This window comes from Passer montanus, unplaced genomic scaffold, assembly GCF_014805655.1.
Source record: "Passer montanus isolate IOZ18808 unplaced genomic scaffold, ASM1480565v1 scaffold38, whole genome shotgun sequence".
NCBI lineage: Eukaryota > Metazoa > Chordata > Aves > Passeriformes > Passeridae > Passer > Passer montanus.
This window is the reverse complement of record NW_024368596.1, coordinates 6,245,100-6,267,254: the sequence shown is the minus strand read 5'-3', so window position 1 is coordinate 6,267,254 and position 22,155 is coordinate 6,245,100. Positions and strand designations below refer to the sequence as shown.

Genomic DNA, 22,155 nt, shown 5'->3' with positions numbered 1-22,155 from the left:
TTCACAGTGCTGAGGCTAATTGACAGTAGTTTTAACACAGATCTTAATTGTAACTACAAATGCTTTGGGAATGACAAGAGCAGCCAGACCTTACAGCGCTTAAAACTCTGCTCAGGTTGAAACAAGCCTTTATGAAAACCTCTCAATATGTAAAGTAGCACAAAGGAATGAAGCAGGGCTGTAAGGGACGGGCAGTCCCCGGAACACACAGACTCTGCAGTCTGTCAGAGTGGGACTGCCAGCACATCTCCTGCCTTGAGCAGGCTGACCCACCCGGGTGGGGCTGGCCTCTGGCTCTACCAGCAGCATGCAGAAATACTAAACGTGGCACATACAGCCTTTGAATCATAGCAGAGAGGCAGACTAATTTGATCCCTACTTTTCCTGAAATCTCCCACATGCTCCGAGTCTGTGGCATGACTGTGCTATGAGTGGGTGAAGCTTCTCCTTTGCTCCTCGCTCCTGGTTTCTGCAGGGGGAAAGCCCAGGTACAGCTGTTGCTGCTGCCCTGCAGCTCAGACCGACCCTTGTCCTGTACACATGGACAGATGTGGGGTCCCTGGCCAGGCTGAACTGTGCTGGGGGACAGGACCACAGCCCTGGCACAGAGCCACACTGCCATGGTCTGGGCTTTGGCTGACCTGAGTCCAGGCACAGGCAGAGGAAGCACACATGTTCACCGCCCCAAAAGCAGATGTAGCCTTTATGTCTCCATCTGTGAATGGCAGGAGTGTGTCAGAATGAGCTGTGGGCATCCACAGAAATCACAAATGGATTTAAGTTTGACAAACTGTGGCAGACAGGGCCCGCTGCCATTTTAACACCTTAATACCTTTTTACACTGCTCAGCTAGGGCACATTAAGACTTCAATGCAGCATGTTGCTAGTCAGGTGTGACCTGTTGGCTTTAAATAAGTGTGAGCTAATGTGTTAAAACCACATTGCCCCCATGACCTGGCCTCTCAACACACCCTGAATATCCTTGGGGATATTGGACTGCCTTTACAAGGTAGCTCTTACCAGCCAATACCACAGGTGATGTGTTGCTCTGTCTGACGCTCTTTTCTGGTACCTGGAAACTCAGACTGCACTGAGAAGTGTTAAAACATGCTCTGAGACAGTCACCATTGCAGTGCAGTCTCTTCAGGTGCCCCTGTGTACCTGCATTCAGCACTTTTGGGGTGCACAGAGGTTTGGCTGCTGATGGAAGTCCTTCAGTCAGTGTCCCTCCCCTACAGTCAGCACAGAGTGAGGGTGCTGCCTGGCTTCCTGTCACACAAAGTGACTGCAGTCCAGACCCACTTCTTGAAAAGTGACCCTTGAGCAAAGGAGGTGTTCAGTTCTGCAAGCAGGAGTGACCCATTGCCTGTGCAGGCAGGAGCACAGCCCAGATCTCTCACTGTCTCTAGAGCACAGCTTTGAATTTGAGAGTCATCAGTAGGTCTGTAAGCAGAAGAATCCCATTCCTCCTTTTGGATTATAGAGGTGGAACATCTTATCATTTTTCATTCTCCATGTAGAAGGGTATTTCCATTTGCTATTTTTTTTCTCCCTCCCCATAAGCGTCTGGAGGTTTGCAGCTCCCTGGGGTCGTCTTTGAGCAGAGTGGGCAGCGCCTCTGTGCTGCCTGTCCTCTCTAAATCCATCCCTCCCACACTAGTAGGCAAAGACAGAACAAGCCTCAGAGGAATCCATGACATTTCTTGCCCGGCTCAAATGCAGTGAAGATGATGTTTGAAACACCATTAGTCATGAGTGATTAGCAAAGCTCAGTTGTTGAGGTTCTTAAACCCCTCTCCAGTTCTGTATGAAGAAGGGCATGTTTGTGGTTGTGTTCTTTTTAATCGAGCTCAATTTGTATGGGTTCTGCTTATCTGCAGCCATAACAGGGAGGGAAATTCTCAACCGTGCTGCAGTTATTAATGATCCTTTAGGGTGCTTAGACCTCTCCATAAGCTCTCCATTTCAAATACTGTATCTCTAAATAAATAAGCAAAGAGAGAACTATTTTTTGACATCCCTAGTGCAGCTAATATTCAGGGAAATGGTGAGCAGCCAGGTTTGGGTGTTGGATTGTATCTGGTCCACTCTCAGTGCCCTGGTTTCCCAAGCCCCTGTGTGGCCATGCTTGTTCCCTTTGCAGAAACCATTTTTTCACTAAAGGATAAGGGTGGGTTTTGGTGTTTCCAATGCAGTGAATGCCTTTGGTAGGAATAGTAGGAAGGCTATGTATCAGAAAATTAGTATTTGTATCCCGTTTAATATTATAAGGCAGTTTTAAATTATTTACAAAGAAATCTACCCTGTATGATATGAACATAATAACAATCAGGGCTTTAACAAATAATTTGTCTGTGCTTCAGCATCAGCTTCATCCCCCCACAGGAACATCCTGCATGAACTCAGCTGGGCATGGAGGAGATACAGACCTTGTTGCATGCTGCATCAGCACTTAGGAAGAGTTCCACCATGTCTACTTTGGCAATTAAAATACCACTTTGGGAGAATTAAAATTCTCCAAGTCCATGAAAATGCTCCAGAAACTAAATGCTCTTACAGCTGAAGCAGCCTTTCCCTCCCTTGATGGGGTGTTCCAAGGCTGACAGTCCATGTGCAGAAGTGCCTGGCAGGAAGGCACCTGCTTCCCACCTAAGCTTCACTTCACATGAAGCCATTGCTAATTCTCCACAGGGGTCCTGATCCATTAAGCTTGCTCTAATAAGGATTAATTTGTAAATACCTCATTAGTTCAACAGGAAGTACAGTGGCATGGTCAAAGTGTTCAGTCTTCCAGCTGGCTGTGGACTCTGATGACATTCAATACTGATATTCTGTGTGAATCTCACCCTGACTGCAGACATCTGGTATTTAGCAGGAGCTCAACAAGCAGCAGCTATAAGAGAAATATATGTTTTGGGAGAATTCCTCAGTGAACAAGTTCCAACATCTTGCAAAGACGTTACCTCACTGTACCCATATTCCCCTCCATTCTCTCCATTACTTAGTTGATGAACACATTGATCTGCCAGGAAACATCCAGGCATCCAAAGGCATTTTCAGTTTTTATATTCAAGCCACATTCAGCTAGATTTTTGCAGTAAGTGACCACAAATCAGCTGAGATTTTTTCCTTGAGGAAAGGGCCACTCAAGGGGAAAGGCAGTGTCCCAGTATGCATGACAAAGTCCCAGTACACATGTCAAAAGGGACTGAGCAGGGCTTTCAGAGGGGGCACCCGGGGCCCTGATTTCCAAGTGGCTTCCTTACATGCCCAGGCATGGTTTTATCAGATTATTCCAAGCAGTGAACTTGTGCATGTACCTTGTACATGCTGGTATGAATTGTCAAGAGATATTCTTGGGTGGCTGAGCAAACCTTGGGGTTGTGTGTGCAAATGGGTGCCCTGCAGAGAGAGGCAGCTGTGGGGAGGGCCAGCCCTCATCTGACAAGGCTGTCACTGGCCTTGGTCTGCAAGCCCTGAGCAGTGCTCTGGGATGGCTGCACGGTGCTGCTGAGCACCAGCAGGCACCAAGCCCATGATGCTCTGATCAGCTGTATGAGAAGCCTTTGCCATTTCTGATTATCAAATGTAAAAACCAAACCAATAGCTAGGAGTCGGAACAGACCAGAAATTAATGACAGTCACGTACATCACCATCAGATTTACATAAAGACATATTCAATTATTTTACAGCACAGATTTTAATCATATCTTATTAACATTTCACATTAACTTTTATTCAAACTTCCACTTAATCAGGCTTTATTTTTCCACCAGAAAGAGATGCCTGTTTACTAGTGGGGAAAAAAATCTGATTTAAAAGATGCACAGTGGTTTAGGTACTGATAAGTCAAGGTTTCCCTAAGAACAATTTTTTCTTTCTGAAATTCTTAATTACCGATGAAAGACCTTCTTTAAAAATATCAATAACATGAATAGTTAGAGTGTTAAAAATAGTGTATGTAAGTATGTAGATTCTCATAACACTCTTCAAATGAAAAGGACTCTTTTTTTAGCATTCCATTCCACTCTCATTCAAATACACCTGCTTGAGTACTTGGCTGGATCAAGGCTAGGGTATCTAAGTAGCATGACTTGAATCTTTGTAGCATAGAAATACAGGTACAGATAAATATGTTGAAATTCTATTCTGGAATGTCATTTTTAATCAGGAAACTAAGTAATTTGTTTTTACATGCCTGCCAACCCATGGACTCCAGCAAGGATGTATAGATTGAAGGGAAGGTGAATGATGAATGATGCAATAGATGCTATTGTGCTTCCAGGTGTCCCAGCCCCAGAGCACAGCCTGTTACAGGCCTGTAGAGCCAAGGTCTCTAAGACAGGAGGGCAGACTGCATTCTCCTCAGATTATCCAGGCTATTTACTCCTCAGGGATTCAGAAATCTGTGTTAACTGTTTTTCAGTGACCACAGAAAGGGTCTGTCTGTTTCCTATTCCCCTTCTGTCCCTTACTGCAGTGGAGTTTTAAAGGAGCATACAAGTAGCAGCACCCAAGTGCAGCTGAAATTCAGTGATGGATTACTTCTCATGGGCTCCTTTTAGAGATCTTGAACTAGTCAGTAAGGCAAGAGAACTTGCTGAAAGAATGGAAAAGAGAAAATTAAAACATAGCAAACACAGAATTTGTCTAAAGTCTTCAAGACAAATGGGTGGTTACAGACCATTGCTAGAAAATGACATTGTATTGGTTGCCATCTCACTGTCCAATTTGTGTAGTGTTTATTCATCCATTTTAATTTAATAGAAATATCTCCTGCTGTCATGAGCCCTTTGCACAGATTTGATTGTAATTTTACTTGTTAATAATTTTCTGTTAATATCATGTAGTCCTTAAATTCAACGACTGCAAATAGTCTGCAAAGAATTTATTTCCACTCACTCTTGTAATTTATCATCTGATTCATTAGCCTGAGACTCTAGATTGTGATTCTGTTGTGTATGACTTGTAACTAACTTGGCTTTGTTTTCCCTTTTCAGAGAGCAGATATAGCTGTTGCCCCCCTCACCATAACATTGGTACGAGAAGAAGTCATAGACTTTTCCAAACCCTTTATGAGCTTGGGCATCTCCATCATGATCAAGAAGCCTCAGAAATCTAAACCAGGCGTGTTCTCTTTCCTGGATCCTTTGGCTTATGAAATTTGGATGTGTATAGTCTTTGCTTACATTGGCGTCAGCGTAGTTCTTTTCCTAGTCAGCAGATTCAGCCCTTATGAGTGGCACTTGGAAGACAACACTGAAGAACCACGTGACCCTCAGAATCCTCCTGACCCTCCAAATGAGTTTGGAATATTTAACAGCCTTTGGTTTTCCCTGGGTGCCTTTATGCAGCAAGGATGCGATATTTCTCCAAGGTTTGTTCCATATCACTCCATCACCTTTTTGCATTTTATGGTCATTTTCTGATACCATGGTGCATATATGTTACATTCTCAAATTTCTTTTTAATTCCAAATTTTTTATTTTGACATTTCCATTCAATATTCAGCATCCTCATCAAGCCTCCATGCTTGCTAACATTTGCCTCCAGAGTAAGTAGCATTGCTTATAATGCCATTTATGCATTTCTGCCAAACTTATATTCACCATGTTGAGGCTGTAAAATGCATAGGGTTTTCTGTTTTCAGCAATGCTTGGAGGGCTACCGTGTTTTTGCTGCATATCTCATTTTACGGTCATCTCCTTGGTGCATATAACACATTCTGCTTTGCAAAATAAGATTTCTTTTTGAAAGTCACATGCAACAGCACTTTAAAGCATCTCCACTCCCATCAAGGCTCCTGCTAGTCTTTTTACTTTCTTTTGAGCCTAATTTCTCCAGTTTTGTTCTTTTGAACCATCCTTTCATCCTTGTGTTTACCACCATTTTGCACACGTTCATGTCTGCAGATGTACTGTGCTGCTGTCCTCTGTGTGTATTGTTAGTGCAGTCCAGTCTGATCTGCTGTCCCTCTGTTCATAGTCAATATGGTCTAATAAGCATTGCCAGTTTCCATAAAGATTTTTCTTACTCATGAAGACGTTCTTTCTGGATAAGGCTGTAGTAAAGTATGATTGATATTAGTACCAGTTTTAACAGAGAGAATGGCTATTAACTATTGTAGAATTATATTTCTTTTTATAGAAGTATTTTAAAAACCAAATTAAAATAGTGAAGCTCCCTCTAATTGAACAATGCATACCACAGATTTTTTTTTTTAATAACATTTGTCATGTTTCTGCGTTTACACTGGTAAAATACTTTGGTGATGTGCTTGTTATAAGCAGTAAAATTATCTAGTTTCTTAGTGATGGAGCAGTAATTTTGTATATTATGACAATAATTTAATAACCAGTTTCCCGCTATTTTATTTATTAAAAACACCTGCTGAGACTAACAGCAGTTTTCCATTTTAAAAAGTTGCTATTTAGGGGAAGAGAAAGATCTTTTCCCTAAGTACTGACATTCAAAATGCACCTTGTTGGTCTCCAGGTTGCCTTTTTCAATACCTGAATCATTGAAAAGGTGCCAGGTTTTCCTGATCCATACAGCATTAGGAGTCATGAGTTGCCTCATTGAAGCAAGTGACAAAATTTCTATGAAGTTTCTTGGGAAGGATCATGATTTTGTCTGTTAGAGTACAGTAATCATCCTATAAATTTGTGTGTGTTAGTTTCCCCAGTTCCTGGTGTCTGGGTGTGCTGCTCCCTGTGCACTGACAGCTGTTGGCCTCCTCTCCCTGTTTGCACTCCCTGTTTCTGCCTTGTGCCTCAGTCCTGCACTGACACTTTGCCCCAGTGCTTGCTGTTAACAGGGATGAGTAGAGATAACATTTAAATTGCTGTTGAACATGTGTGTGCCCAATATAAAGGACCGGGAAATAAGCACTGGGACATCACATGGAAAGCTGCAGGCATCTGTTTCTGCTAGGTCTGGTTATTGACAGTTAAATAAAAGTGCATAGGATTTATGGGAAGCTCTCATGTGACTCTTTGGCATAGTCATCCATTTGCCTTATATAACAAGTGGAACACACTGGATTTTTTCAATACAACCACAATAAGTGCCTTGGAAATACCTACCAAAAAAAAAAAAAGGAGAGAGAGAGCAGTATGTCTATTTATTTTATCTGTCCATCAGAAGCTATTAGCTCAGTATTAATATATGGCCCTCATTTGAAGATGTTGTCCAGTTATTTTTGTTATCTTCCATGATAACATTCCAGGCAGTTATATGCATTGTAACAGGAATAAAAAAAAAAAAAAAGAAAAATTTAATACTTTGGTTTAAATTCTAGAAACACTGTTTCTTTGACTGATGTGTTGATTTAGGTTGATTAAAATGTCAAATTTCTTTTCTGTAGAAGGGACTATTCCCAAGTATTCCATTCTTAATCCGTATTTTGTACGGTTACACCATTCACAGTGCATTGACTCTATGACTGTTTCATACTATTTTATTGCCACTAAAAGGGGCTTCATTCTTCCATTGTGAGTTTTGTCTGAATAAATTTCTTATATGAGAGCGTACAGCACTCGTAGAGAGATGCCGACAAGCAGTCTGGAGAGATCACTTTTGTACTTGCTGATAAAGGCTCTTTCAGCTGCCTTTGTGTGGAACAGCTGTGACATCTAATGACTAGTTAGATCTATCCTCGGTGAGTATGCTGTGTGGATATTCCAGAGGATATATCCCTATACTCTCCTCTCTGTATTTAATAGGAGTCGTCTAAACAGAATCAGAGAGCAGCCAAAGGCTGGGGGCTAGTGCATCCCTTGATGTAATCAACATTTATTTCAGCAGTTTTGTTCTGCTATCAAAGGCTGCTGTGTTTTCTGCATAGTGAGCTAAAGCATTGAAAATTCACTTTTGAGGGATCAAAAGTAGATTATTAAACTTGCTTTTATGTAAGATGCGTACAGCAAATGGAATCAGGAAAAAAAGTCAAATTTGTAACACAGTTCTGAGCAAAAGTATCTTTGAAATCTCTATGAGAGCATGTATTTTCATTGTGCTCTTTATTCATGTAGAACAAAGAGGCTAGATTAATTAATTGCTGATGAAAAAAGACAAGGGGGTTATCAAACATTGTCTCAAGGTTGGTCATTTAGAGGGTGTATTTCTAGGCCCCTGCTTTCACAGCAGAAGACTCAAGAGACTCCTATTAAAGGCCATGGGAATGTCTTTGTGGGATTTTCACAGTAGCAATGAGAGGGTAGCCTGACATTCCTGAAACCCCCCCTGCCATTCCTGTGCTGGAGCATCTCAAGCCAGCGCTTCAGATGCTGTGTGTGCCCGTTGTGTCCCCGAGGGCTGGCGAGCAGCGGGCTGGGGTCCCAGCTGAGCTGTACTCAGGGTATCAGGGGCTCCACACTAGCACAGGTGTTCAGGGTTGTTTGTCAGCATAACAACTGTCTTGTATCGATCCAAAGAGCCCAATTAAAAATGGAGTAGCGTGAGAAGCTTGTTATGTATCTATAATATAGGAAATCAAATATCTTTTATGGCCTTGAGCAGAAACAAAATCCAAGCTATTTTCATAAATGATGTTTTGTTTGAATGTATTATATGTATTGTTCTCCTGGAAACTGAATGTGAATTTCAATGTTTATTTTGTTTTTTCTCTTGTTACTAATTTGCTCTCATTTGACTCCATGCTTCCTTTTAAATTTCCTCTCAAGGTATGCACTCTTCCTATTTACTTGCTTTTGAAATCACCATTTGACTTTGTTTTGACAATTGAGTTATAATCCTGTTGTTCCAGATCTGTGTTGCTCCTCTTATTTGTTAGCACTCTAATTCACTTTAAAATAATGCCATACAAATTGAGGTGATTTGGAAAACTATATTAAGCTAAAGCATTAATTGATTGTTTTTAATTACATTATTGCACATGTGGACAGGTATGGCTTGCATCAGAAACAGTGGTGCTGGTATTAAAAGCTTGATTGAGTTTTCTATAATTATTATCTGCGTAATAGAAAAACATTTCTGTGGTTTGCAGTATAAACCAAACAGCACTCTCTGATTACCAGCCCAGTGTACCTGTACTAACCCTTTTTCTCCCTCTACACCAGCCCCTGCAGTGGGTATAAGGAGTCTTCGTTTGAGCAGATGGACGGGGGGAACTGGGGTTCCTTGGTCAAGGAGGCTGCCAGGCCATGCTTGTCCATGTTCTTGTTCTTCGTCTCTCTGTCTGTCTTTCCTTCAGTGTCAACTTTGTGGTTTATTTGATTTATCTTTTGCCTCATCCTGTGACACCAAGTGACAGCTATGTCAGCCCAGATGCTCCATAGTAGCTGCTGTTTAATCCTTTATGTGCTTGTTGGAAGACTGTGGAGAAACAACTCTAGTGACATCCAGTTTTCTTTGAAGTGACCTCAATTCTTCTGAGCAAGACCCCTCTCTTGCACGTAGGACCCTCGTGGAAGTGCCTTTTTCATCAAGGGAGCCCTCTGTTCCCATCTTCTCCTGCCTCTCAGGTGGTCTTTGTCCTGTATCTGTCTGACTTGGTTTGTGCAGGTTACCAACCTCTGGGGTGAGGTATTTTTACCTTTCTCAGTGTGCAGGATGCTGTCTGAACATGCAGCCTGGCACAAACCTTTTATTGTTGCAGTAATGGGAGCTTGAGTTTTCACTGGTTTGGAAAACGCTTCTCTTCTGCACATCTCCATCCTAGCAACCCATCTGTCCTACCAACAGAAGGGGCAGCTACCAATGCAAGCAAGAGATTTCCTATGGGAAACTGTAGGGAAAATGAACACATACTATTTAATTCTAAATGCTTCCACTGAATTTACCAGAACACCCTGATAAGTCTTTTCTTCCTCTTCCTGTTTAAAGACCTACCTTAAAGCAAAGAGGGCCGTGGGAACCTCGAAACTCCAGATAGAACTTGTCCTGCAGTAGGGGAGTAGATGTTTCATCTGCTGGACCTGCTAGCCAAACTCCTCCTCCATCTGTCTCTGAAATTGTCCACATCATTGCAGGGAGGAGAAGTTCAACTCCAGGTCTTCTCTGAAGTTGGAAAGTGTGTAGTGAAGAAAGGAGTTCAGCCATCTGAAAGCAAGAGACTGTAGGTTTAGTGAGGCATCTTTGTTCCCTCAGAGGTTATGAGACAGATGGACAACTTTAGATTTATCCCACACTACAGCAAGTGAGATAAATCTCTTTCTGAGAATGTCAGGCTCTTCTCTTTTTCTCTGCTGGCTCCAAAGGAAGCCTTATGTGACAAGTTCAGCAGGCACCGATTTGTAGTTGGAGAAAATTGTGTCAGCCCAACTAAGAGGGTATCAAGCTTTACCAAATAGCTAAAGCCAAAACCCTACCTGTTAAGGAAGCTGGCCAAAAAGGCCTGCAGCCCTGCCTGAAATCCCACGCACATGATACCTACAAAGAAAGTAGAGTAAGGTAGATAGATTCCTTAACTGCAGGCAGTATTTTTTATTGATATTGCTGCAAGTTCCCTTTGCAGCAATTCAGTAGCCTTGTGGTAGTGAGCACAATGGCTCCACAGCCCAAGTTGGAACTTGAAAGCCTCTTACCCTCTTGGGAGGCCATCAAGACAGGCAGGGAGGCCTCCTCCACCTGTGGGTGATCTGGTGGATGTGTTCTTCAGCCTGCTCTGAAGAACCAGCCTTCATCTGCCCTCTCAGTGGGAGCTGCTGCTTTAGCTCCTTGGGCAGAGGAGAGTGGAGAACAGTGGTGCTTCACCTTTCTCCACATCCCTCTCCCATATTCCAGATTGAGGTCTCTGTTTTTATTGTGTTGGTGATTTTGTCTTTGTTATGATCTTTAATGTTGGATGGATACATTTTTTTCTTTTTTTTTCCTGAATAATTTGATGGCATTTTTTTAATGGCTCAGGCAATCTCAGGCTCTGGCCAAGAGTGGGCAGTTTACCAGCAAACCCCCCCATGTGGGTGGGGTGGGGGCACGTCACGAGACTTTTGGTTTTTGCCTATCTCCATCTGTTGGTAGGACAACTTGTACCCACTGTCTGGGGATGGCACTGAGGGGCTTGAAGGAAACAAATAAACAGGTAAGAGCTTTCTATTTCTTCTCTTCACACAAACTGAGGACTGCAGCACCCAGGTTCCACAGACGTGTCTGAGATTGATTCTTCCTCCATTGGTATCAGTACAGCTAAGGGAAAACATGAAATAGCTTTGTCTCAGCAGTTGAAATGATTCTTGGTCAACAAGCTGTATTTGAAGAACAAGCAATGTACATGGCAATGAAATTCCCCACCCAGCTGAGTGTAGTGTCACTGCCACCCTTCAGCCCAAATCCAATACTTCGAGGCTGATGTTCAGTTGTGTAAAGCATCAAGAGCTCTTGCTGACAAGATCCAGACCTGCTGACCATTAGGCATTTTGTAATTACATGCTTGCAAATAGGCTTTTTCTTAAGTCCTTATGGAATCCCTTTTAAAAAAACAAAACTCAAAGACTGCAACAAAAACTAAACACAGGGGTTTTTTTTTCTATTTCCTTCTCTGTTGCTCTGGTGCTTATAAAGCAGGGATATGCTTGACTTGGAACAGTGCAACATGCAAATTTTAATTAACATAAAACATAAACCAGCCTCTCTTCTTACTTCAATATGCAAATTCAGTTTGTAATTCCTGCTAGGTTGTGATGAGAGGAGGATACCGAATCATTTTTGGTACATTCTTTTGCATGCTTACTGAGATTTCTTTTTACAGTTTACTGTATGTTACATTTTGGGAGTGGATGCAGTAAAAGGTGCATTTGTGCCCTCTAAGCTGGGCAAAGAGACATGATGCTGTGATATCCCAGCATGTCCAGCACAGGGAAAGGCTGGGCACATAGAGACAAGAGAAATCTTCTGGGAAAAACCTTCTCCAACAAAGGATTTGTGGAAGTCAGGAGAGCTTGTTCCTCTCCTCAAATGAATTATCTCGTAAATTACTGCTCTTGTTTTCACTGAAAGACTACAAAAAGAGTTGCACTAGGTAAGACCAGGTGTGCACTGATTTTTCACTCCTGAGGGAAGTTATCAGGAGCTGGCTCACAGTCCACCTGTTCACAGATACCTGGAAGATCTGGACAAAAGGGTTGTGCATGTGAACTTCTCTTCAGTGAAGAAAGAAAAAAATCAAGGATTGTCTTCAAAGCAATTTAATGATGTGTGTTTTTCCATAGATCTCTCTCAGGGCGAATTGTCGGAGGAGTCTGGTGGTTCTTCACTCTCATCATTATCTCTTCCTACACTGCTAATCTCGCTGCCTTCCTTACGGTGGAAAGGATGGTTTCACCCATAGAGAGTGCAGAGGACCTGGCTAAACAAACTGAAATAGCCTATGGCACTTTGGATTCAGGCTCAACCAAAGAATTCTTTAGAGTAAGTCTGTTAAATCTCCCGTAAGTGCCTAGTTAATGGGTTTCAGAGGTTTGATTTTACACAGATGTAATAGCCATTCTATGCTTTGTGCAAGCAGGAGAGGTCTGAGTGCAGATTTTAATATCAAAAGACATTTTATCAAAAATGAGTGGTTTTGCTTAACCTGAAACATCTCAAGATGGAAAACCCAACCTCTGCTGTCACGGGAAGGGTTTTGTAACACCAGTTTCAGAGCCTTGGTCTGATGAGCAATAATGCAGTGGTTGGCACAATATTTAGCAGAGAAAACTCTTGCAAGGAGTGATGCTCTTGACCTACTTGCTGTGTGTGCCCAGCTGGCAGCCAGTAATGCCATCCGACGTCGGTGCTCACTTGCCAGGATGAAGGGGGATGGGAGGACTATGTGCTGCTCATCCCTGGTGGAGCAATGATTGCTGCCATTGTTGTGTCTTCACTGCTCACCTGCATCTGGCTGTGGCTGTATCTGACAGTCAGGTAAAAATTTTGTACCCCAGAACTCTGGCTGTTTTTCACCTTGGTTAGGGAGATGCAGGGTTTGCAACATTTGGGGGTAGGGGCAGGTGCACACTTTTATTTAAGATCATACTTCCTTTCTCCTCTTGCTAAGCCACAGGTTGAACTGCAGACAGTTTGGTGAGAGGCATTAGAAAATCTAAATATGATCTCAGTCCACTTTTATGTCTCTGAAAACGTTGTCCTGAAAAGCTCTCATTTCTTTCCAAGGGTGAACTGGAATGCTCAGGCCTTTCAGGGAGCTCTTGGTTCTCTCTCAGCAGTGCCAATCAGATGCCATTCAAACCAACATTTTTTTGTACAGAAGAGTGGTCAGTGCTGCAGGACTAATTACTGCCTGTCATGCATACTGGCCAGGTGCAAGCAGGAGAGAGGAGGGAGGCAAAAAACCCCTTGCTGCTGTAGGCAGATGAAAAACTGAGGGCTCCTTGGAGAAATACTCAGGGCTCCTTGAATTTACTTAAAATTTCAGTGCATGACACAGACATCTGATGTAAACCTGGAAGGGAATGCAGAGGTGTTTTATGAAGATTTGCACTCTGCCTGTAATGTCTTTGTATTAAAAGAGATACTCAGTGGTTCTTAATTAACTGTGGTAGCAGGTACATTACAGCAGCTTCTGTTTGTTTTAAAATTCTGTGAGATAAACACTGACCTTGTAAGACATTAGTATATAAAAATTTTTATTCTGCTTAATTATCAACCCAAGGCAGTATTATGTCTACAACAAAAACGAGTTGAATGAACCTGTCAAAAGAGGTAGCACAATTTGTTCAGAAATATTGGTGCTGTTTATAGTCACTATACTGATCTTAGTGGGAAAAATGCCTTCTTTTGACTATCTTGTTGCAGTTCATATAGAAAGAGGAATTGTATGGGGATGTTCCTTCATTTCCTTAATAGTTTGACACAACAAGGAAACCCCTTCTCACAGAGAGATCAAAGGAATGAGTGTTTCATGTGAAAGGATACAAAGTCTGGTAAATGTATGAATGCTTTGTTGTGCTGCTAATAATCTTGAGATGAGCTGTGTCTCTCTGCTGGTGCTGGGAAAAGCAGGGTTGTAAATGAGCTGATCTGTCAGGAGCTGCCAGCTCCATCAGGCCAGGGCAGGAGCTGGATGGGGATGGACGAGAGCAGAGCCCCAGCAGTGTGGAGAAAGGCTGCAAGGGCCAAGTGGGAAGAAGAATGAGCCCTAAGTGTGCTTCTCTGTCTTTGGCATTCTCAAGACACACAACACAATTTCAGTTGTATTAACTTTTGCAGAGTAATTAATTTGAATAGAGTGATGCATCCAGGAAAGTGTTGTAATTAGAGTCTTCTTCAGTTGATTTGAAAAGGGCAAAAGCTTTGCCTTAGAACAAATGCGTATGTACAGTCGTTATTAGTTACTTAATAAGACAGTAAAGGTGGCTGAAACTTTAAATAACTTAGAGGATTCTTGCTTTCCAAGGTCCTGCAGCACAGACTGCACCTCTCTGTGTTTTAGGGTACTTGTTCTCCCTTGGCATATCTTTCCACTCTGCTACCAAAGGCAGCAGTGGAAATGACAGTGCTCCGAGTTGGAAAAAGCCATGAGTTCTCTTGAGTACAGGGTGATGCTTATTCTCTGTGTAAGGGAAATATCCTCCACCTATTTTCCCACAGCATTTTGCTAGTTTAAACAGCAGTTAGCTGAGTGGCTCGTGATGATTTACTCAGTGAGAAGGGAGTTTGGCTTTATAACTGGGCCATGGCTTCATACAGGAGGTTCAGGACAGTCTCTCCAAAATCCCATCAAGAAGCTTGTATGGGTAAATCTCTTTCTAGAGGTGTAAGGCTAAAATGTTTTGCAGAGATATTAGTCAAATCCTGATCTTAATCACTGCTGTTGGTCAGTGGAAGGTGCCAGACTGACAGTAGAAAGGAAAAATTGCCTCCTGACGCATCATAAAGGGATGACATGTGAGTGAGCTTCAGATCCCCACATCTTGTTTGCATGTGCTAGAAGGAGCTCCTCCAGGCCATGGCTCCCTTCTGCCAGCCCCATTTCCAGACAGCATCACTTTTGAAGGTTTTTTTTACGGTGTGGATACCTGAAACTGGACTAATACCAGCCTCTCAATTCAGATGAACAGATGGTAATGACTTTGAGCCACTTCAGACCTGGGCAGACTCCAGCTCCTGACCTATTTTCCAGCCTTGGCAGTTTCCCTAAGCATGGCAGTGTCTCCCGGGTAGAGGCTGTCCCAGCTCTGGGGTTAAGCTGGGTACACCACTGCTGCCTGAGGCTTGCACAGCGGCTGCTTTGGCGTGACACTGCTCTCACAGTCCCAACACTGCTCTCACAATGCCAACACTGCTCTCACAGTTCCAACACTGCTCTCACAATTCCAACCAGAGCTGGTATTTTATAACAGTTTCACTGCAGACACTGTTTACACTCCTCACTTGTTGGTGATTCTCTGCATAAGGGCATTTGTCCTCCCAGTATATCTAAGATTCAGAGGAACCCTCCTGTATTCTCATGGTTGTTGCTTGTTTCTGCTCAGAAACATCTTACATTTTGCACTAATTAGCTTCTAAAGGCGTTTAAATGGCAATCAATAGATTACATCAATTCCCTTTTGGCTTTCAAAGGGCACTCATCCATATTGAAAAGGAAAAGAAAGAACCTCTCCTGAGATATTTATTAACACATGGACTCAGATTAAGGACTCCAAAATTCCTCTTTCTCTTTCTTGAAGGTTGGTGAAGGCCTGTATGAGAAAGAAGTTTCAAATCCCTAAGATATTTTTAAGGGTGTATCTGTTAGAATTAACATCTTCTAATACATTCAATTAAAGCTTCAGCATATCTGAGCAGCTTATCAAATCAATATAATGCCATTTAATCCAAATTTAGCACTGAGCCTAAGTATAATACCACACTCTAATACTTCACCTCCAATATGCATATACTCAAAAGGCATGACCTTTACAATCAATTAGTGATTCTGATCTAAACTTGGCTGTATTTAAACTTCAGCAGGACATGTTTGTAGACATTTAGAAATATAAATTGCCCTTGAATTTATGGTTGTTTCTTTTAATTAATAGCAGATATCTCTGTTAAGAGGCTTCTGCAAAATACCTTGCCAGGTGTATGTTTGATCATTGACAAACACAGCTGACCTGATGGTACACTTCACTGAGAACTTATGTAGTTAATCACTGTTCACAAAATTAAGGAGAACAGGAGGTCTCCAATGAATATTACTTTATTGTAGAAATTTTTCTTTGTATATTTCTCAGCACAAGTTTAAGGATGTCCCCAACCAAACAACTCAGCTACCAAGTGGCTCTCCCGTGCCTCAGGTGGAATGACTTGCCCTGAAGTCAGTTCCTGATTTTTCCTCCTGGAAATGTCATTAATTGTCAGATTTGTTAGGAATTTCAGTAGAAAGACTGAAGGTCCTTTGGGCATGATGGTTGTTCCAGCTCTTACAGTTGGTTTTCCTCACAGAGTGATTCTTTGCAAACCAAGTTTGGATGTGAGTCCTTTCTGGACTTTGTCTATACATAAAATATTTACAAACCCACAGTTTTTAAGACACAGGAAGTCATGTTAAGGATGGCCCCTTAATGTGTTTCCCATTTTGAAACTATTCTGAAATCAGGATAGTTCATCAGGGACAGATAGAAAAGCATGAGACGCACTGGCAAGAGGCTTTTGCATTTCTGGTTGCCCATACTGAGGAGCGGTGCATGCAAACAGCTACCAGAAAAAGCAGTAAGTGGGAAGGGGATTGGTGCGGTATCTCTTGAAAAGAAACTTAAGTACCAAATTGTTTAGCTGGTAAAACTAAAGATAACATAGAAAACAATTCATTGGAAAGCAAAGAAGAAAACACCAGGCAGATTAACACCAAAACAGAAAATGAACATTTGTCTGAAAGAACGGTGAAAGAACAAACTCCAAAATACTCTTGAAATTAAAAGAAAACATTCCTTTAACCCATCAAAAGGATTTAGAAATACCTTCAGCTAAAAGCAGTTGGGGTAACTCAGACCTCCCCTCCTGTTCAGTAGAGCCTTGTGTTGGGCTCTGTGAGGAGGGGCCGTGGTGGCACCAGTGGGTCCCTCCTGGCTCGAAACAGCCAAGTGCCACTTGCCTCCCAGCTGGCAGCATGCAGAGAGGGTTCCCCATTCAGTGCCTCTGACAATGGCAGGTAAGGCCAATGCCAGTCAGGCATCCAGGGAGGAGCACAGCTCCATGCCAGAGCCTCAGGAGAGAGTGAGGAATTATGACCGTAATGCGTTCGGAAGCAGCAGTGTGTTACACCCCGTTATAAGTTAAAGAGCTCATTGCTTTCCTCTGATGATAAGGTTGTGTGAAGATGAGAGGGAAATAAATTCCACGAGCAAGCAGTTTAGGTAAGGAGAAGCCTTGGGTTATACACCCCTAGCTGCCATATGATTTTTATGCATTCTGTGCAATCAAGCGCTATTGAGATCATCATTAGAGGCTATTAAAAACACCATTGTGAACTCTGTGCACGCAGCACTAAGGGTTTCATCTGTAGTTAAACTCTTTGATTTTTAATTTCAAAATTTATTTTGCTAGTGAAGATGAAGGACTTGTTTCTAGCACTGCAGTCATACAAATGCTTTGCTTTTGCCTTAGGATAAAACTATGATTAGCAGTTTGGAGCTTTCTGTGCACTTGACATCGAGCTAAACAACACAGTCATCATAACAAATTCCTGACAAAAATATTGAGGTGTGATTGTATTTATGAGCTTTAAAGAATAGAACATCACAGAAAAGTGGTAGCTTCAAAAATTAGTTTTATAGATCTGAGATACTCAATGTGGCAGTGGTTAATCATAAAAAGTACTGTAGTTTAACTGTTTTTAAACACAGAAGGTGTGAAAATTTTCTCAACCTATATATTTTCTCTCTCTTCCTGCTTGATATAGGTGGGAGCATATACAAATATTAAAAGGTGACTGCATGTGTGCAGAGAGATCAGAGTCTCTCCATTGCATGGGTGATAGATGGTCTGCTGGTGGGGTTCATTTAATCTCTTGAACCTCCTTTCTGCCATATGGCCAACAGGCAGTTTTAGAGGCAACAGGAAATCAAATGTGACATAATTGCAAAAGAAATGGTTTCCCATGAAGTGATCTAATGTCTTTAGGCCTATAGATTGGAGAGGAAAATGTATCCTTACAGGAACTAAAATTAACAGCTCATCCATCATCTACTTCTTGGAAAGGCAGCATTTGAATGGAGCTGGGCTTAAGGTGGCTGAACCATTTTACCAATTTCAGCAGGCAAGCTAGGATTTAGCAAAGCTTTCAGTCAACACTTAGTAACAAATATTTGAATAAATCTCTCAATTATCTTCAATAACACATAGCATTTGTCTATCAGTTCTTGTGTTTGTGGTTTAGGCTTTCCATCTCACCTCTATTTCCATACCACCCAGCAATCACCTTCTGTAAGAGCAGGGCTATGGGTTCTGGGGACCAGCTAGTGAGAGGGGCTGCAGCCATGGGAAGCTGGACACAGAGGGGCTGTATCCTGTGGAAAGCTGGACACAGAGGGGCTGCAGCCATGGGAAGCTGGACACAGAGGGGCTGCAGCTGTGGGAAGCTGGACACAGCAGCTCACAGTGGGTTAACACCATAACTGTGTCTGTACCACAGAGGCAAAGCAGAGAGTGCCTGGGGGGAAAATCACTTGCTGTTTGAATGCTCTACTTTTTGGAGAGAAGCTCTATGATAATGATAATGACATTGCCCAAGACAGCGAGGACCCTGGTTTTTCAAGTCTCTACTACTTTATGTAATGCTGCTGTGTCACATTAGTACATGCTTATTAGAGATTCATTTAAAATACATGGGTGCTGATAAATGACTCACAGCACTGCTACTGTTACTTTTGAATAATTAGAAAATACATGAAGGTTTAGAAGCTCTAATGATGTGAATATGAAACATCCCCTCTTGCAGTCCGCTGGGATTTCTCCATCATTGCCTGTATATTGGTCTTTTCTGTCTGGAGCTGAAAACTCATTAGACCTGACAGTGTTCAGATCATGTGCTGGAAATGCCGTTCTCTGTTAATTTATTACAGGCCAAATCCAGAGCAGGGCTGGTTGTGCTGCTCAGTTGCCCAGACAAGACAACTCTGCTGAATATGTCACTGCTGGAAAGATGCCCCTTAGCCTGAAGGCTGACGTAAGCCTCCCTCCAGCCAGCTCGAGTGTGTGCTGCTCCTGCTCCCCAGGCAGGCAGACAGACAGACAGACAGGCTTACCCAGCACAGCTGTCCAGATCCCTGGTGTGTGCCACCCAGCCCCTGTCACCCCTGGCACTGCTTCCTGGGGGCGAGCGCTGCCCGAGCGCCGGCTCTGGCCCTGACTCATGCAGGATTTACAAAGGCAGCTTGTCTCTGGTAAAGACTTCCATTTTAATTTCCCAATCAGCACTGCAACAAGGAGGAGTAAAGGCAGCAATAAAGTGAGGAGATGAATATAGTCTGAAGTTCAGTGTTGTGCCAGGAAAGGGCGTTTTAAAACCTTGATTTACATTCTGCTGCTCAGACTGTTACTGACATGTCAGCAGCGTCTGGCTGCAGCCGGAGTGACTCTGCTTGTCTGTGTGAGCAGAGCTCGCTGCAGAAAACTGCCTGTTCAAAAGCAGCTACAGCACATCACCCGCCTGCTGCCAAAGGTCACACCTTGAAAAGGACCATGATACACAGGGAGAAAGTCTCAAAAAACGCCTCCTGAAATATTGTATTATTTCTGTAAGACACTTCCTTTTGTAATCAGCCCACTGTCTGTGTCAGGTGTGGAAAAACTAATGATGCTGAAGCCTGGAGGGCTTTTTTAAGCTGCTTCCCCAGCTGTTTGGGTGGGCAGCCCTGCTGTGGACTGTCCTTCCCCACCATCACCACCTCCACCAGCCCCCTGCTGGACTCCCCATCCCTCAGCCCCATGCATTTTGACATAGAGGATTCTAGAGAAAAGCAGCAGCCCAGGAGTTTGCAGGCCTGATCCTTCTGCTCTCTGGGCTTTGTTTGCCCCAACTGGGAAATACAAAATGCCATTTCTAAAGCCTAAGTTGTCTTTTGAGCAATAAACCAACATGACAATGTCTCCCATCATATGCTTGGCTTCAAAATATTATTAGTCACCAGGTCACCCTTTCTTTTACGTGTGTGCATACACTCTCAAAGATTTGTGTGCTCCTACAAACGTGCAGGCTAGTTTGCATGTGCATGCTTGAACCTTGCTTTTCTGTGGCATCCCATAAATTCGTAAACTGTGGGTGGAGATTGGTAGACTTGGGGTTTGGCCTTGCTGGAAGAGAAATGCCCTGACCTACTTTCTTCTGCCGAGAATGTAATAAAAGCAAGAGGTTCATGTAATGATGGGATTGATTTTTCTGTCCATATAGGTAAGTAAATTGCTGGCATCACAAGTTATCTGTGGCTAAAAGCTGTGACATTGATCTATTAGACTCTGCCCTATGACCTTCAGTAAATGGCATCTCTGCTTTCATGTCCTCACTGGGAAAAGGGGACTAATAGTGCCCTCTGGCCTTCATGAGACCTATTTTTACCTTCTCAGTAAAGAGCTTGGAAATCTCAGGCAGAGGGACCTTATTAATAATATTTATCATGTTCTTATGTAGCACCATCATTAGGCTGACCATCATTGGGTGCTCCAGGGCTGAGATTAGGCTGAGGGTTCCCACCACTGTCCCTCACTCCCCCCCAGAGGCAGCTCTGCCAGGGGTGACTCGACATCAGGCTTGGAGGGAGTGGAAAGGCACCAAATCAAAGCCTTATCCAAGCAGCAAACAAGTGGTGCCACTCCATTGCAATTTGCCATGGTAGAGGTTCAGTTAAGCAGCTGCCTAAACCCCGTGGATATCAGTGGGGCCCAAGCCAGGCAGCAGCAGCAGTACCAAGGCAGTCTCTTGGCAGTTTTTTCATTCCTGTTTAGTAGCTTGCTTTTAAATGGTTCATAAGCTCCTGGACTCATTAGCTGCTGCAGAAGAGCTGATTGCACACGTGGAGGAAAAGCAATGAGTGATGATAATGAAGCTACGGTTCACACTTAACTGCCCAGGTTCATTCCAGTGAGGTGTGCCTCCATACACAGTGAGGTGTGATCTGTATAAAGGCAGCATGCATTATTCAGATTAAATACCTGCACTGATTTTAGTATGGACCGTTGTGTTTTGTATCAGCAACATCTGTCTGACTTAAGGGCTGTAAATTTCCCTTGTTAAGGAGGTATCATGTGGTCATACAACCTGTGCAGCAGAGGAGAGTGGTAAGTCTGCTGCTTTAGGACCTTTATTGATGTCTCTGCCTACCTTTATGTGTATGCTGCAGTCAAGATGCTCCACATGCTTTTTTAGTTTGCTACACTTTGTTTATCACTCCTAGTTTTGAAGGCAGAGGTAAAATTAACATCAGTAGAATCTGAAATTTCTTGAAGTATAAAACAGAGTTATACAGTTATAAAATATATAACTGGATTTTTAAAATAATATTTATTTGAGTATATGTGGCTCATGACTGGATGATAAACAACCCTCACCTATAGGAGAACAATTTGAGCTTGACTGCTGGGAAATCTCTTCCTGGTCCTTGTCATAAGAAATTAAGGACCTTTTTAGTCATTTTTAATAAAATATCCCAGCGAGCTGCACAAGAAGACATTTTGGAGAAGACCTTCAGGTTGTGGAGGAGGTGCTAGGGAGAATTAAATGTTCTAAAATTGGTAAAGGACATCTCTGCAACATACTTTAACTAGAAAGGAGAAGCGTTGCTTCCTTCAAACACAACAGCTTCACCCCTACTCAGTAGTGGAGGAGGTGACACAATGTCACTTTTAGCAGAAGTGTGAGACAGATGTCTGCAGAGGGGGAAGGGAGTTCAGTCGTTGGGAGAAGGCTTCGTATTTTAGAGCTAAGTTTAACCAATGTCAAGGAATTGCCCAAGGTGTGCTGGGGCTTGCTAGGTATCTCTAGGTGATTTGGAATGTGAAAAGTGAAACCAAGGCACCAGGTCTGGCTCAGCTGGAGCCACATCTGTGGTTGCTGGATTGAAGAAATAGCTGCAGATGAGAGGCAAACTTGTCTCCTTCCCATGCCTGTGTCACTCACCCAGCCCTGACTGGCCACGCTTTTGGATGCTACCACACACTGGGCTCAGCTGGAGTCACATTTGTGGTTGCTGGATTGAAGAAATAGCTGCAGCTGAGAG

At 42.8% G+C, this 22,155-nt stretch overlaps 1 protein-coding gene across 4 annotated transcripts in view; it reads left to right on the top strand.

The window, feature by feature from the left end:
• The window catches only part of GRIA3 (glutamate ionotropic receptor AMPA type subunit 3), a 143,325-nt gene that overhangs the window by 96,512 nt on the left and 24,658 nt on the right, over positions 1-22,155 (top strand). For all 4 annotated transcript variants that reach the window (XR_005628440.1, XM_039717351.1, XM_039717350.1 and 1 more), the window contains 2 exons: positions 5,002-5,378; positions 12,172-12,370. Coding sequence is in view for 3 of the 4 variants with exons in the window: in XM_039717351.1 (XP_039573285.1) it covers positions 5,002-5,378; positions 12,172-12,370 (576 nt within the window). In the remaining variant the exon portion in view is untranslated. The remainder of the gene's footprint in view (positions 1-5,001; positions 5,379-12,171; positions 12,371-22,155) is intronic.